At 47.5% G+C, this 15494-nt stretch overlaps 1 protein-coding gene across 1 annotated transcript in view; it reads right to left on the bottom strand.

Moving 5' to 3' along the window:
* Positions 1-12623, bottom strand: part of LOC115322210 (arylsulfatase B) — a 44375-nt gene extending 31752 nt beyond the window's left edge. Inside the window, exons 1-6 of the mRNA XM_042292535.1 lie at positions 12477-12623; positions 10180-10339; positions 4303-4415; positions 4111-4234; positions 2362-2367; positions 2077-2189 (exon numbers count right to left, since the gene is read on the bottom strand). Coding sequence (XP_042148469.1) covers positions 2077-2189; positions 2362-2367; positions 4111-4234; positions 4303-4415; positions 10180-10339; positions 12477-12623 — 663 coding nt within the window. The remainder of the gene's footprint in view (positions 1-2076; positions 2190-2361; positions 2368-4110; positions 4235-4302; positions 4416-10179; positions 10340-12476) is intronic.
* Between the last annotated feature and the right edge of the window lie 2871 nt (positions 12624-15494).

Here is a 15494-nt window from a genome sequence, read left to right as displayed (position 1 = left end):
TGACTTGAAAGGATACTACCGTTGTCGCGATGGGGAACACGTATAACATGAGGTTGCGATAGGACACAAGAAATCCCGTGTTCTTGGCGACCCAGGAGCGAGATCTGGGATGCAGACTTGCTGAGTTAGCCGCATGGTACACGAACCCGTCGGCAAGCTATGTGGCGGTAGAGGCTATGGCCACTGCCACAATCTGCGGCAGAGTACTTGTTCGCTGTGTGTTGTTTTTACAGTTTGTTCTGCGCAGAATAGCTTCTTGGAAAGACGGCCGTATACAGACGGCGTAACCCAGGAAGCCCACCGGGAGGCAAGACGGGACCATTCGTTTTCCCAAGTGCTCAGGGTGGCTGACAGTTGTTCGGCCTGGCGAACGGTTCAGGCGGGCGGTTCTAAGCCCGCTGTGACCTCTAAGCGGAACGGGGCAAGTCCGTCTGCGTCGGCCGGACCAGCTTAGAGCAAGCCCCCTGCTGCATCGCGGTGAGTGGGACAGCGAGCGACAGACAGGTCGGCATTGTCTGCCGGCTTCGCTAGCCACCACCACCTACGCCGCTTTCGGACGCTGCAACGTGGCCACTCCGGCAACAGCAACAGCGGCCGCCCATGAAGACCAGCGGCTCCCTGAAACCCATGAAGTCCCCCGAAGTCCGGGCCTTGAGGGGGGGAGAGTGTGGGAGCCGGGGGTGAAAGACGAGGCAGAGGGCACGTGACAGGCGGTCGGCGGGGAAGACACGAGCTGGCGCGAGACATTGCGAGCGGAGCGAGGCTGGTAGCTGGACAAGGAACGTCGAAGCCAGGCTGCCTAGCCTGGCCCATAACGAACCCCGGAGCGGTCCACCAGCGAGGTCTGGAGCAAGACCGGTGGAAACGGCGAGCCCGGGCCATATGACCTGGGCTATGACGATCCCGGGGTGGTTCCGCAGCGAGACTCGGGCATTGATAGCCCGGGACAGCCAGCCTACGCAGCGCTGGCGTGGGAAAGGCGATCCGCAGGCCTGGGCATGGACCCCGACTGTGAGCTCTGATCGACGGGCGACAACAATGGTCGACGGGCCCGGACTACCGGCTCTCGACGACCGGCAACCGGGAGGTACAGTAAACCCATTCGCTGTCTTCTCGTTGCTGTATGTCACTCCCTGGGTGACGGGCGGAAGGTATACCGATCGGGCGGCGATTATTAGTATAGAGGGACCTCCCCCGTTAAGAAACCCACAGTGTGTATCCGTTATATCTTGTATAAGTATTTTTCTCTTGTCGAAGTTAAACCTTTAATGCTGTTGCTGCTGGATTTTGCCCCCCCCCCCCTCCCCCATTGGACCTTGGTGCCCAGTCAGGCGACACGATCACCTTTTGCACCAAGGTACCATTTCGAGGTGTGTGTACCTCTTGAAAGAAAAAATAAACTGACTGATTGAATATAGTACGGAAACCAACAATCTAGTTTTCCTTCCAAAATAAAGTTGTGAGAATAATTTATCATCCTTCGCTCTTTGTTTTCTTTTTATTTGCGCTGGTTAAAACGGCAATTAAAGAAGTTCGAATAGATCTAAAAGCGACATTTATGGTACTCGATCTATGTCATTGCGGTTGACTGAAGTTAACAAAATCTAGATTTGTTTCCGAGATGTGGAGCTAGCACACGTGTTCAACACCTGCATTGCTAGAAAATAATTTCGAAGCTGAGTAATATAGAAAATTATTCAATTCAACCTCCGAATTCATGGAGAAACCGGACTTAACCCGGTTTCCAAGAAACGCGATCGGTGTGTAAATATCGGAAAATGTCTGTTTTTATCCGAAAACGAAGGACCCTACGTTTATCGCAGCCACAGGCTCTCCGAGTACATTGTGGCAATGCGAACGCAGGGGCACATCTCACATTGTAGAGACAACTGGACAACTGTGTAGAGAAGAGATCGAGCAGTTCTGCATGACGCCTGCACGCACGGTGGTCGCACATTACGGCCATTGGAATTTATGGAATTTTTGACTTGCACCAATTTCAGCTAAGTTTGTGTTCAGTGATATTAAAGTAAGCGGATCGAGAAAAAAAATACAGAAAAAAAAACATTACGACACCTTCTCCTGGGGGTGGTTTTCGATGACCTTGGTAGCCTCTTCTGCCATGAACTCGGTGTAATACTTGCCATCGAATTCCCGGCCCTCTGATAAACCCTGTCGGAAATCGAGTCCTGAGGCGATCCACTGTAAGAATAAGAATATTCTAATGAGAAAAAGGATCATGCGTTATTCATTGTTTGTTGCTAATTTTAGTTCACTCCTCTTTCCGTAATAATTCTTATTATGCCTATTGACTGAAAGGTAGCCTTATGAAGTGTTTACAGTAGATATAAAATACTTAACCTAGCACTGCAGTAAAATAAAAAGTACGAACACAAACACAATGCCTCGTCAAGTTGTGTGTGTGTTTGTGTTCCTTTGTAGTTTACAAATCTTGATCTAACATACTGAGCTATGAAACCAAAGTGATAGGTCTACCTCACCTACGTTCTTGGAATCTGTTCAGCATTCCAGAAATAATATTTATCTCCAACCGTCCACTTTTAATATTTTGCATGCGATTCTCAGGGCAACCATGAGCATTATGTTTCATATCGTAAATATGGGTTGCATAGTTGCATAAAGCATGATTGGTATCAAGTCTGTTGCATTATGCTAATTAAGAACACATTGGTATAAAAAAGGTTTCCAACTCGTTCTATGCAATCAAATGATGGGTTTTAAGACGAGAGTCTTACTTGTGTCATTTTGTGAAAGGGAGGCGGCGTTGTCCCCGAAAGATGGCCATAAAAATACGCCATCAAGCACTTCCCGCTCAAGGTCAAAGCGGACGCGCCTGAGCATAGCCTCCCTGACCGAGTCTGGCAGATAGCCACGAGAAGCGGCCGCCGAAATTGAAAAGGCAGAGCGGCAGACAACGCATGAGAGGAGAGCCACGTGACGGACGCCCCACCGTGGCGAGACGCCGAAACACACTGCTCCCGAGCGATGGAATATCCGCTCGTGCTCCACGCGTTCCTCGCGCTACCGCTTCCTTTCTCGTCGGATTTGAAAAACATGTTTCGGGTTCTCGCCTCTGCAAAAGCTGTGCGCTAAAAACCAAGTTCCCCGACAAATTTTGGGTGCAACCAGATTCTCGCGCTCCAAATCTGCGACAAGGCACTCTATAGCTCCGTCGTCGAACTGCCATGCGTTGTGAGTGTAGAGGACGCTATGCCCTGAGAAATAAAGCAAAAAGAAAAGTACACCAACGCAGATGTTTCGACACGAAAGCGGGCGAGGCCTCTCTATGTCAAAGCGAACGCGACTCAGAAATAAAATGCCAAGAAAAGCGCAACAACGCAGATGCGTCGTCGCGGACGCCGTGGAGCCGGCGGCGCCGCCGCTACAGCGCAGTTGGGGAGGGTGATGTCACTGCCGGAGCACCGTGTGAAAAACTACGACGTGGCGCGCAGCTCGTAGAAATGCTCTGAGTGTAGGAGTGCTTTCGCATTCCTACACATCAGCAGTCTTAAGTGTCTTCCTTGTAATTATTGTTTTATTGGCCGCAATATTTCTCAGAGTGGCCAACCCTGGAGGTCACACAAATTTGTCATCGTTGGAGCGCCTTCAGAACGCCCACCTTCAGGCCCTTCAGGACAATCCTCCATACCTCTTAACCTCCTCGACTGCCCCGCACCTGCACCCCTTGAGGTTCATCTTCATTTCAGGGAATGTTAAAAATTTACTGATGGTGAAATTAAGAGTAAATGGAGGGTGATAGCGGCAAGGAATGTTTCTCCGGACCAGAAACTGCTGCACTCTCATCGGCAAGTAGACTGAAGTATCGTCATAGATGACGATCTGGTTGCCACCAGCCACTAGATCTGGTAATTTGAGTCTCACTCTTTCCCACAGAAGTTTCAGCACGCCATTGTAGTAATCTGCACTGACAATTTTCTTTTTTTTTTTTTTTTGCTGTTGTTACAAAGAACAAGTTTTTGTCGTCGCAGTGCGTTAGCGCGTTTTATTAATATAATCAGAGTCGCCAGTTCGGGAACCTTTTGCTGCCACCTCGAAGGTAGCTAGCCGGCAGCAATCATATGTAGATACGCCACCCTATATTATTAAATCTTACGTGAGAGTAGTAGTCTACAAAGGTACCCCAGGAGCCAATATGCTTCTGGAAGCCTCTCATTGTCGGGGTGTATTCCTTCTTGTAGAATCCCAGATGCCACTGCAAATATTCGATCATTGTAGCTAATGTGCACAGTACTTCAGACATCATCGATGAAAATCGCCTACCTTTCCTAGCATCTGAGAGACGTATCCCAGATCGCCAAGCCATTGAGGAAGAAGCTTAAACTTCAAGGGCAGCCCACGGGGTTCCATCTGGAGGATGACGAAGTGCTGCATACCTGAATTCCATTCGGCAAAACAAATATTAGTCAGTTTTATCAGAGAAAATAAAATAACTAATAAAAACAAATTTGTATTATTGCTTCATTAATTCTTTTCACATATCTTTGCAGCAAAAATGTACATTGCTAGAAGTAAAAAATAATTCCTTGTTTTGAAAGTGTTACGCTTATTCATCAAATATATAAAATTTCATATAAGCTCGCAATAACCAAGTTCAAGATGCTAAGCAACGGCTCTCAAATTATTTAAAAGTATTTTCCTCTCTCAAAATTAAAGCGCAATGATATAGCCGGGTACTCATGTTAACGGGGTTTTCATGAATAATCCTTTACCAGGATTTAAAGGTCCTGCTGTAGATACTAAAATAATTTTAGAGTTTAGGTCAGTGGGAACACCAACAAAACAATGTTCGAGCAGCCACAGAATTGTGAAGTTTATTGACTTCCAGTGTCGTGAATTTTTGTTAGCTGGAATGCTGGAACGCAAACGCAACCCTGTTGACTACCTTCATCGTCTTATGTACTCGACAATTCAAAGACGCTCATTTGCAGATGACTTCTTTCACAGTTACGAAAGTTACAAGTATGTTGCTTTGTTTTCGTCAATATATTTCATAAACTGTAATATGTCTAAGTTCAAGGAATGTATATCCAAGTCAAGAGCATTGGTATAGGTAATAAATATTCGACATTGTCGCCAAGACAACGTTTCCTAAACCTGTTTGAAATGGGTCTAAGGTGGCTTACGGAATTTGCCGCCGCAGCATCCTTTTTCACACACGTGTTATTACACCAAACAAAAATGAAGGATGTTAATAGAAGAAGCATCCCATTTTCAAGTTAAAGGGGTGTATTACTGAACATCAGAGTGCCTAAAGGGTGTAGCCATGGGTGTGCACTCTGTGGGATTCGCCCTTTTGGGGGGTCCCACTTAGAAACACAAAGAAGGTTCCTCGGGTTCGGATAAAGACGTGTTTATTGACTGCAATGTCAGCACGCTTCGCTCTTAGACAATGAAAAGTCTGGGCGCTGGCTCAATTGCCAGTATCACCCGGTCGGTTTCCCGCGCTGCCGCATTAGACAGATTCACGGGAAGTCGGAGGCCCACAAAGAAAAACCGAGCTCCGTAGAGCCAGGGCCTCCGCCGACGAGAGCCCTGGCCCACCTTCGGGGCCAGCTTATGTAGCCTCGGAGAATGGACGCGCCCGGGGAGGCCACTAGCAGTCGCGTCCATCATAGCTCTCAAGGGTGTGCCGAAGGCGCGTTCACCCAAATGGGCAAGGGAGAACCGGCCCCTTCGGGGAATTCGGCCTCGTGGTTCCTTGTATCCGGGAGGCCGACGCCATTGGTGACGATGACTCCCACGGCCTGCTTGAAGCTAGGCCTGGATAGGGATAGAGGGAACCCAATGGTTCCCACACTCCCCCCTTCTCAAGGCTAAGGTAGGCCTAAAAATAAAATGGCCTACCGGCTCTCAAAAACAAAATAAAAAAAAACGAAACGCTAGAGCGAAAGAGCATGCCGCGAAGAAAAGCAAAGAAATAAAAAAAAACTATCAGCGCGGTACATGCTGAAAACTCTAGCTCGCTGCTTGACAGTGGACCTCGGGTGCAGCCGAACTCTGCAGCCCACGCTTCTTGGCAGGCTTACCGGGAGTATCGTTGCAAATGTCCGTGCAGTGGCATGGCTTGGGCAGGAAGGACGACCCGGACACTCCACGGCGAAATGTTCGGAGGATCACGGAAAGTACGGTGGCTGGTCGTCTCTCCCTGGGGACACACCATGTGGCACGGGCACTGTCACCGGGTCCGTGACGCGGATGCGAGCTGCTTGTCGGCACGGCCACAGCCTGGGTCCGCGACTGGATGCCACGTGTTGCTGGGCTGAGGACGAGTCCAGGCAGCGGGAGGATGGCTGCCGCCATCTTGGCCAGCAGCCGAGGAGCCGGATCTGGACACGCAGGCCGGCGACGCTGCGGCGACGATGACGCTCGCTGGCGTCGATGCTACCTCGATGTGGCCCCATGAGTCAGGAAACGCCGGCCACTGGAATGCGGCCTGCCTTCTGCCGCCCTCTCCCGTTTCTTTCCCCAAGAAGGAAGCTTCGGAAATTCCGAGCAAGGTGGAGCCGTCCAACTGAGGACACTCGACCAATCTCTGGGTGCACAAGGCCCCAGAGATAAAAACGAGGCAGAGACAAAGGTGTCTTTTTTGCCGTGAGTCACGTGCATCGCACTGGCTCGGCTCGCGAAGTTATTGTGAAAATAGTTCCACAACTCCGCTTAATGTGGACACGGATGCTCACATACCAAGCTGACTCGCGTCACCCCGGACAATAGATTTGTTGGTGACTGATCGACTAGGCAAAGTTCTTTGTAGCTGCTTTTGCTAACGATGCCTAATCGCTTCGATTTGCGGGTGCAATGAAATGTCAAATGCACCACCCTGTCCTTTCTTGTGATATTGAAACGATGCAGGGCTGCAATCGGGCAGGCTCGCCAACATTGTTATTTTTCAAACATGTTAGCTTTTTACCTTAGGCTAAAACACAAATGCCCGTGGCCAGGTATAGCACAGCGACCTAACTTCGAAAAGTCTTGGAGCCGCGTGCTGCCCTGGCCAACGCGAACAAAGGAGAGCACCGAATTCCCAGCCGCGCGGGACAGCCCCCTTGAACTGCAATGTTCGTAGAGGCCAAGCGTCGTAGCACGAGTTTATCCGCATCAGCAAGAACAGAAACCGATCCCAAATAAAAAAGAAACCCCGTGCCAATAGCAATACCAGACTATTTACGGCACCGATCGGCAACAACACGAGTTGCTCGACCCGGCGAGTACGCTGCCCGGCTGCCAAAGCCCGTCTGCAACAATACGAGTTGCTTAGCGACGTTAGTGGCGAGCGTACCGCCCGGCGGACGCACCGCCCGACTCCGCAGAGTCCGCGAAAGTATTTACAACTATTCACATATTTACACCCCGGATCGTTCTGCTGAGCGTCAAAAACTCATCGGTGCTACGGTCGATTCCCAACGAACACCCCGAGTGCCGTGGTTCACGATATCATTCAGTGACCACATGGCGGTCACCTCATGACCCGCAATTACGACGCGGTTTCTACCGCGTTCCCGGGATGCTATTCAACCTCTCGCGCTTGTCCGGTAGCGCTGGTTAAACGTCTCCCAAACTCCGCAACGTTTTCGACGTCGCTTTTTTTTTTTTTTTTTTTTTTCGTAGTCACAGGTTTTTAACGATGTCGGTACGTGCGACGCTCATTGACTCTTGCCGGAATCAATCGCGGGTGATCGGGAAATCTTTAAAGTTAGTTTACCGAAAACCGTTCTGACGCCAGTCCTGTTCCCTCGATGGGGACGGAAAGGCTTGGGAGAAAAATGAAAGGACTCACTCAGTAATTCTCCGTGAATGGTCGACCTCGCTTCTGGATCCGGGAAGGTCCCGCCGTCGACGTGTCGACTGCTGGTCCGTTGTCGCAGCGTAGAGGGGCACCACCGGCCGTCTACGCACCCGCGCTAGGCAGGGACCGGTGTTGTTCGAGAACGGGGTTGACCCTGAAAAGCGCATGGTGCGCTCTGCCCAGCGAAGTAGGCTGGCGTCGTCCCGAAGGGGAATGCCTCGGTCGCATTCCGGGCGTTGAGTCACCTCCGTCTGGGAGGGCGTTCGGCCGAGACACTTATCCAATGTGTCTTTGCGTGGCTGACGTGCCACTAAGCCGTTCAGTGGCATCGGGTGTCGGGCGTTCGCCTCTCCCTTTGTCCACCTGTTTGATCCTTGACCGGAAATCGGCGTGGTTCGCTGTCATTGCGAAAGTGCTGCTTTGTTTGCAGTCGCCGGACAGGCCCCACGTTGGGCGCCAAATGTGGGATTCGCCCTTTTGGGGGGTCCCACTTAGAAACACAAAGAAGGTTCCTCGGGTTCGGATAAAGACGTGTTTATTGACTGCAATGTCAGCACGCTTCGCTCTTAGACAATGAAAAGTCTGGGCGCTGGCTCAATTGCCAGTATCACCCGGTCGGTTTCCCGCGCTGCCGCATTAGACAGATTCACGGGAAGTCGGAGGCCCACAAAGAAAAACCGAGCTCCGTAGAGCCAGGGCCTCCGCCGACGAGAGCCCTGGCCCACCTTCGGGGCCAGCTTATGTAGCCTCGGAGAATGGACGCGCCCGGGGAGGCCACTAGCAGTCGCGTCCATCATAGCTCTCAAGGGTGTGCCGAAGGCGCGTTCACCCAAATGGGCAAGGGAGAACCGGCCCCTTCGGGGAATTCGGCCTCGTGGTTCCTTGTATCCGGGAGGCCGACGCCATTGGTGACGATGACTCCCACGGCCTGCTTGAAGCTAGGCCTGGATAGGGATAGAGGGAACCCAATGGTTCCCACAACTCTAACAAGTCTGGAGCGCCTTCTTTCCCACAGAGCACGTGGGTAAGTCAATCACTGCAACCTACGAGGAGAGTTCGGCGAATGGCGAGACTAGAGATATGTTTAGACCTAAAACAAATACTCTGAGCTATGAAACTGAGCAAGGTGAAACGTTATGCTCAATGCCGCAGAACGGACTGTTTGTTTTTTAAGGTCTAGACTTTGGGTACTTAAAATTGTAAGTTTTTTTTCTTTCTTTTTTTTACGGACAAGATTTAATAATACGGTTTGTATAGGTGAGCTATGAACTTTCAGAAAAAAAGGGTTATACTCTTACACCTTTTGTCCCATATAATGCACCCCAAAACTTCAGTTCGGCGTACAGCGCACTGACGTGTAACTGACGGTACCAACTTTCACGAACGGCTTGATATCTGAGTGGTCCAACTTATTAAAACTACTAATGTAATTTCTAATGAATACGAAAAACAAATCGTGGATACCTTGACCCAACTTTAAATCGTCGGCGGTTTGCCTCTTCTGTGGTCTTTGATACGAGCTTTAGCAGTTTAATATAAGTTATATCGCACAGTCATCAAGCCCCTCGTAATAGTTGGGGCCGTTAGTTCGACGTCAGCGTCAGATCGAAGTATTGGGGTGCATTATACGGGAGATAAGAGTATAAGACTGCACCCTTTTTTTTTAAGAGTGTTATACGGCCAGGGGGACATTATATTGGCTGTTCACTTTCGAAATCATTCAAAGAATTCACGAAACAAATTAGTTCAATCTTTAACTAGGAAAAATAAACGTACGCTCTCAATCAGAAACTTGCATAGCATAATTGAAAACCACTACATCAGTCAATTTTTGGAACGACTTGAAGCGTTTGGGAAACTAAGGAATACAGCGATGTTATTGGTGATGCGGCAGGCGCCAAGCTATCGCATGTGGTTTCAATTTTCTAATTGAAACCACATGTTTATTTTCAATATTTAAAAAGTTATTAAAAGAATTTCGGCAATTACTTAACACAATGTCGCGGTTATCCGCTCATATAATGTCCACCGAACTCGAGAAAGAAACACATGCGAAGACGGTATCTAGCTTGCAGTTTGCAGAGTTCTTTTTTTTTTTTTTTTAACTTTGCTTTCATTAAAAAAAATCACGCTTTGTTTACGCGGGCCATTTGCCGAGGTTCTTCCGTTGATAGCAGACATTGGCTCCTCAAGTGCTTTTTCGGGAAAGTAGACGCTCGAGGTTTTCCATAGAGTGTGCCTTTCGAAGACTCGTTTACGCCGTTAACGGTGGAAATTAATGTTTTATATGTGTTAGCGTATCGAGCGACACGTATGTTGTCAAACTATCTTCCTTAAACCTCCGCACCGACCTGTGTGAATCGGATATCGTCCGGTCATGAGTGCCGCCCGGGAAGGCGTGCACATGTGCTGTGTGTAGTAGCGCTGTAGGCGGATGCCGTTCCAGGCGAGCGCGTCGATGTTCGGTGTCCTTATCTGGGGGCAGCCGTTGTAACTCACGTCGTTCCATCCCTGGTTGAAAAAAAAGAGACTATTATTGCAAGCTGAACACAAGGTCTGTTTCCCTAGTTTAAGAAACACAATCGGCAAAACAGAAATGTAGGAACGGGAACACGCTTGTATCACATGATTGTTCGGCCTATTTGCCTTATCGTCCCAATAACTGCTTAAAGCCGCTTTTTCTTACTTTTTCTTTGTGTGTGTTAGTAATTCGAAGGCAGCAACCAAAAACGCAAGGTTGCGTGCGCCTGTCCTTCGCCGCTCGTTAAATGAATTCAGCGGGAAAATCTTAACTGAAGCATAATTACACGCACCAGTTCGATCCCCCGCTCATTATAACGGTAAACACCTGAGTTGGTGTATAATCTTACGTCAATTTAATTTAGGAAGAATTGGAACGAAAAACTGCGCCACGCCAATACCGCCTATAGAATACAAGGCCTCCGTCTTTCCTCCCCAAACATAGCCTCTATGCGGAGCGCTAGTTCGTCTGCTGCTTTTGCAGTAGTTCTGGTGAATTTAAACGCCAAGCTCTGATTGGCTCTGATCGAACAATAGTGGGTAGACCTCAAAGTAAGCTGCCTTGAGGTCTACCCACTATCCTTCCATCAGAGTCAATCAGAGCTCAGCGTTCTGACGTCACCTGCAAAACTAGCAGACGCAATTGCGCTCCGGAAAGTGGGTCCATCCAGCGCCGCCTAGACTACGTCAGCGCCGCTGCCAGCGCTTCTCGCAGTCTCAAGGGAATTGCACGACGTTATCAAGCGGCGTCGCCAAGACGGACGTGTTTGCCGGTTTGCGGCGACTCTCGTCTATTTTCGGCAAGCTTGCCGCTTCGGGTGGGTCAGGGATTCACGGACGATGACAGACCACGTCGCCAGGCCATGGGCAGTGTCGTCGACGTTTTCGTGCTTTTCGTATCGTCGACGTCGACGCTCAAAGACTTTGAACATCGACTGAACGATGAGACATAAAAGGCTTTCGCCTTAATTAATAGGAATAAGAGGGTTTCTTTTCTACAAATAGGATTTTATGACAGGTTTATTTGTGGTTCAATGCTATCATGACCATTCAAAGATTTGTGAGTGAACCTGTCATTTCTGGCCTGGGTTTTCTCGGAGCTTGAGAAACAAAGGCCATGGCGAGTCTCAGCATCTTATTACTGGCGGTAGGCGATGTGATAAACGGCGCAATTACAACTTGGATTATGAATTAAGCTCGATGGGTAGTTGAGAACAGTTCAGAGACACTCACACTCATAAATTCTTACTTCAGCTGTCTGAGGCAAATTGGATCGTTGATATTCTCCGGCGAAAGCGACATCCTTTGACTGTTCGCAATAGTCTTTGTTGCGCTAAAGGGACACTCGCACGGAGTCCAAGTGGCTGGGACACCTTTTGCAATTCTCTAGAGTTATACATTTTGCCACTTTAGTTTACTGTAGGTTAACATTTCACCTAAAGATTGCCCTTGACACAGGTGCTCTCGTCCACGTCTGCGTGGTGAAAGCGTTTAATTTTTACTTTCATTTGATACGTCGAAACTTTACCGATTTACCGGTAAAAAAATTTAATCGCAATTTAAGCATTCATTGCTTAATCGGTAGGTTAATCGACCGATCGCCTAGCCCTGCTTCTTATCGTTTCGCAGCCAATGAGGTTGCGGCATTAGTCGGAAAGAACCGCGGAGGACGAATCTCGAAGGGTGAATTACAAAGTACGAAGGATGTCAGTGCCTAAAAACCTAGTGACAGCCTCAAGTCATCAATATATTAAGAGAGCTCCTCGCTCTTAAAATAAAAAAAAACGAGCTCGGGCTGTTTCTAGGGCTAAATATGACTACATATTTCAAAACGTTACCGGTTCCTTGCCGTGTTTTTTTAAATGAATAGCGCCGACAGCCGAGTCGTTGAACACTGCTTCACACAGTTACTCTGCCGGCTTTAAATTTATTGGGCTTACGTTTCTCTAAATTCAGCGGACGGTTTTTATGCGACACTGGCACGCCACATGATGCCATGTTGTGACGTCACACTCTGACGTCCCGTGGCATCATGACTCCCCGTGACACTAAATTCCCGCTAAATTTTTTGAAAACAGTCTCCCGCCCAAACTAGCTAAATTTCATGCCAAAACGCCAAATCTTTTACCATGTCATCAGCGAGTATGAACACGATGTGGGGCTGTCGGACGGGTGAACGTCTGGATGCCAGGAGCATAGCAGCCAAGGCAAAGAACAGGAGGATCGCCACTCCCATCGCAGCGATGTTCACCAGGCTGAACCGCTGTGGAATCATGCCGTTTGCGTTGTCCGGACCAGTGGCCTCTGCCAGCGGCTTGTGGGAAGTTCGACGCCTAACCACCGCTTGCGACATCAGAGTACCAGGCTTGTATCTTGTCAACTACCAAGTGGTAAAGTTCCTACGCAGCATTCGTACGGATAGAGTGTCGAGCCCTGCAGTACTAGGTGATCTGTTGTCATGGTCTTAAGCCACGTCAGCGTGCAGCTGTACAATCGCGAGGTTACAGGATGAAACTACAAAACAGAACCAAAAGACAAAAAAAAAACATTTGCTCTTTGAGCACATCCTGTCGGCAGTAGCTTCGGCAAAACTGGGGACTGCTTGCATTGCACGCATACATATACCCCCTCTACAAACTATCTCTACACAAGAGAGGTTGAACAATCTGAGGTATATGCATGAAAGTAGTTGAAATTGTTGAAGCACATCAAGCTGTAGAACAACTGACAATTTAAACAGAGTCTATAACGTAAATATATTGACAGATCACTCTGGTGTCAAAACAAAACCTGGGCGCACTCTGATTAGCATCGCATGCTCTGCACGATAGCAAACGAATTTGGACCAATTTTAGAGAAACAATCTGACATTAAACGCTGAATACGCAATTCGCTACTCACGAAATTGTAATCAAAATGAACACAATGTAGGGAAGCCGTCGGGAGAATGAACGACTGAACGACAGGAGTAAAACAGTGAAGGTAATTGAAAAAAAAAATCGCCAGCCGTCTGCGAAAAATTAAACACATTAACATTGCTCGCGAAATTGGAGTATCAGGCGGGCGTGTTAAGTGGTAACGTTCCTACGCCCCCTTCCTGTGGATAGACTCTCGATTCTAGTAGCACTAATTTCTCTGTATCCTTTTCTACCACGCGCCATTGTGCAGCTTCACGATTCCGAGGTCTCGGGAGGAGCCGAGAAAATACAACCGAATATAACCGAACCGAAAGATATTAGCCATTCTTTTATAAATTAATTTTGTAGCTAGTTTTTTACTTTTACAAATATCGCATTCTATCGCAGTAAACACCGTAAAACTTGGGGTTGTATGGCTTACAGATATGCTTTTCAGAGCGGCCGAAATGCGTCGGAGGTTGGTGAAACTTCTCCTCTAGATTTATTATATTAACTTTATGAAGAAGTAGCCGGAGCAGGTGTGCAATGGCCAGGGTGTCGAACCGAAATTTTTTTCGGTTCGGTTCCGGTTCGGGTTCACGGCTTTCGGTTCGGTTCCGGTTCAGTTCCGGGGAGCAGAAAATAACGGTTCAAGCCGGTTCGAACCGGCTTGAACCGGTTTGAACCGCTAAATAGAGAATATATTTTCCGCGTTGTTCTGGCAATATACACTATTTAGGCCGTGAAACGATTAACTAAATAGTTTCTTCGATCGTCCGTGCAATTTACTCTTGTTTTAGGTGCCAAAAATATGAAATTCAGTTATTTATTTCGACGCAAGAGTAGAAGTAAATCTGCATCAACATACATAACGTCGTGTTCATACCACTCAACGTCCCTTTGTTTACCAGTAGCATATATTTTACCTGTGTCAAAATGTTTAAGTACTGGAGTAAAGAGTTGAGCTTATTGGTACATACCTGTAAATAGATCAGCTTCAAATTTAGAACTATACTGTATTTTCTTGTCCTTTCTTGGTGTTTAAGTAAAATTCTAAAGTTTAAGCTGATCTATTTACACGGTACAAAATGACGCGAAGTGTGGTAGGTCGTCTAAAATACCCGTGATTGGTACAACTTTGTGTCGCAGTATTAAAAGTGAAATCGTGTTCTTGAACTAAGGAATTATTACATCACATAAAATTATGAAATGAGCTCTTCGTGGCCATATACATCATGAAATAAGGTTCACGAAATACACTTCACATTATATATGTATATGATGACGACCCAACTGAGCTAAAAGCAATGACATTTTCGAAATGTAACAAAAGTTTTAGGATAATTCCTTTCAGTCTATTTTTATAGAAACACCGAGCGGTAATCCAAATGCCTGTTGTTCTAAATAAACATTGTTTACACTCAGCACCGCGCGCATGTGACTAATCATGCAGCAATTGTTCACTCTAATATATACGCACCTTTGCACTCAGATCGAATCTGGCCCAAAATAGCGCTTGCCCAAGTGAAATTTTTTTATAGAGAATAAGCTGGCATAGCCTGGTTGTTGAGGTTTGTTCTGGACAAGATGCCGAACAATTTAATTTTCAAATCAGCATCACCCTTACTAATTGATGATTTTAACACGATAGCGTTAAGGAGCTCATGTCGCAGAAAAGCCAATGTTGGTGGCGTGACTGGAAAATCCTGATTGGTCGATAGGTTCATGACGCCAGAGCTACATACCCTCGCGCAAGAATTTCAAACGACCCAAAATGCTTACGTGAAACGTGACATCACGCGTGGAATGAGAGTGATTAGAACATGACATGTAATGCGAGTTAAAGCTTGCCGTATGTCTCAAATGATTTCACTTTCGAAAGTAATTCCTTTGCGTTAAAGAAAAAAATTAAGAATTTTAGACGAGATTCGAAACCACGACCCTTTAGTTGCGAGTCGGACGCTTTTCAATAGGCCAGCCGAGGAACGCTTGCGCGGCAAATGAGAATGCGATGCAAACGAGGCCCGCTGACGCTCTCACGTTTCACTTTTAAAGGCTACTCAATTAGACACTTTCTGGCGGTTTGCGTACGTAATCGTCATAGTTCCGCCGTGCGCCCCTGTTTACTTAGTTTTTGTCCAGCCCACACACATAAAAGTAATGTTCATCACATAAAAGAGGCAATAACAAACTTCTATATGTTTGACAAGTTATATGTGTGAGAAACGCAGAACACATAGTTATTTAAA

The sequence above is a fragment of the Ixodes scapularis genome, unplaced genomic scaffold (genome assembly GCF_016920785.2).
Source record: "Ixodes scapularis isolate PalLabHiFi unplaced genomic scaffold, ASM1692078v2 PGA_scaffold3__209_contigs__length_174095766, whole genome shotgun sequence".
Lineage (NCBI taxonomy): Eukaryota > Metazoa > Arthropoda > Arachnida > Ixodida > Ixodidae > Ixodes > Ixodes scapularis.
This window is presented reverse-complemented; position numbering and strand designations above follow the sequence as displayed.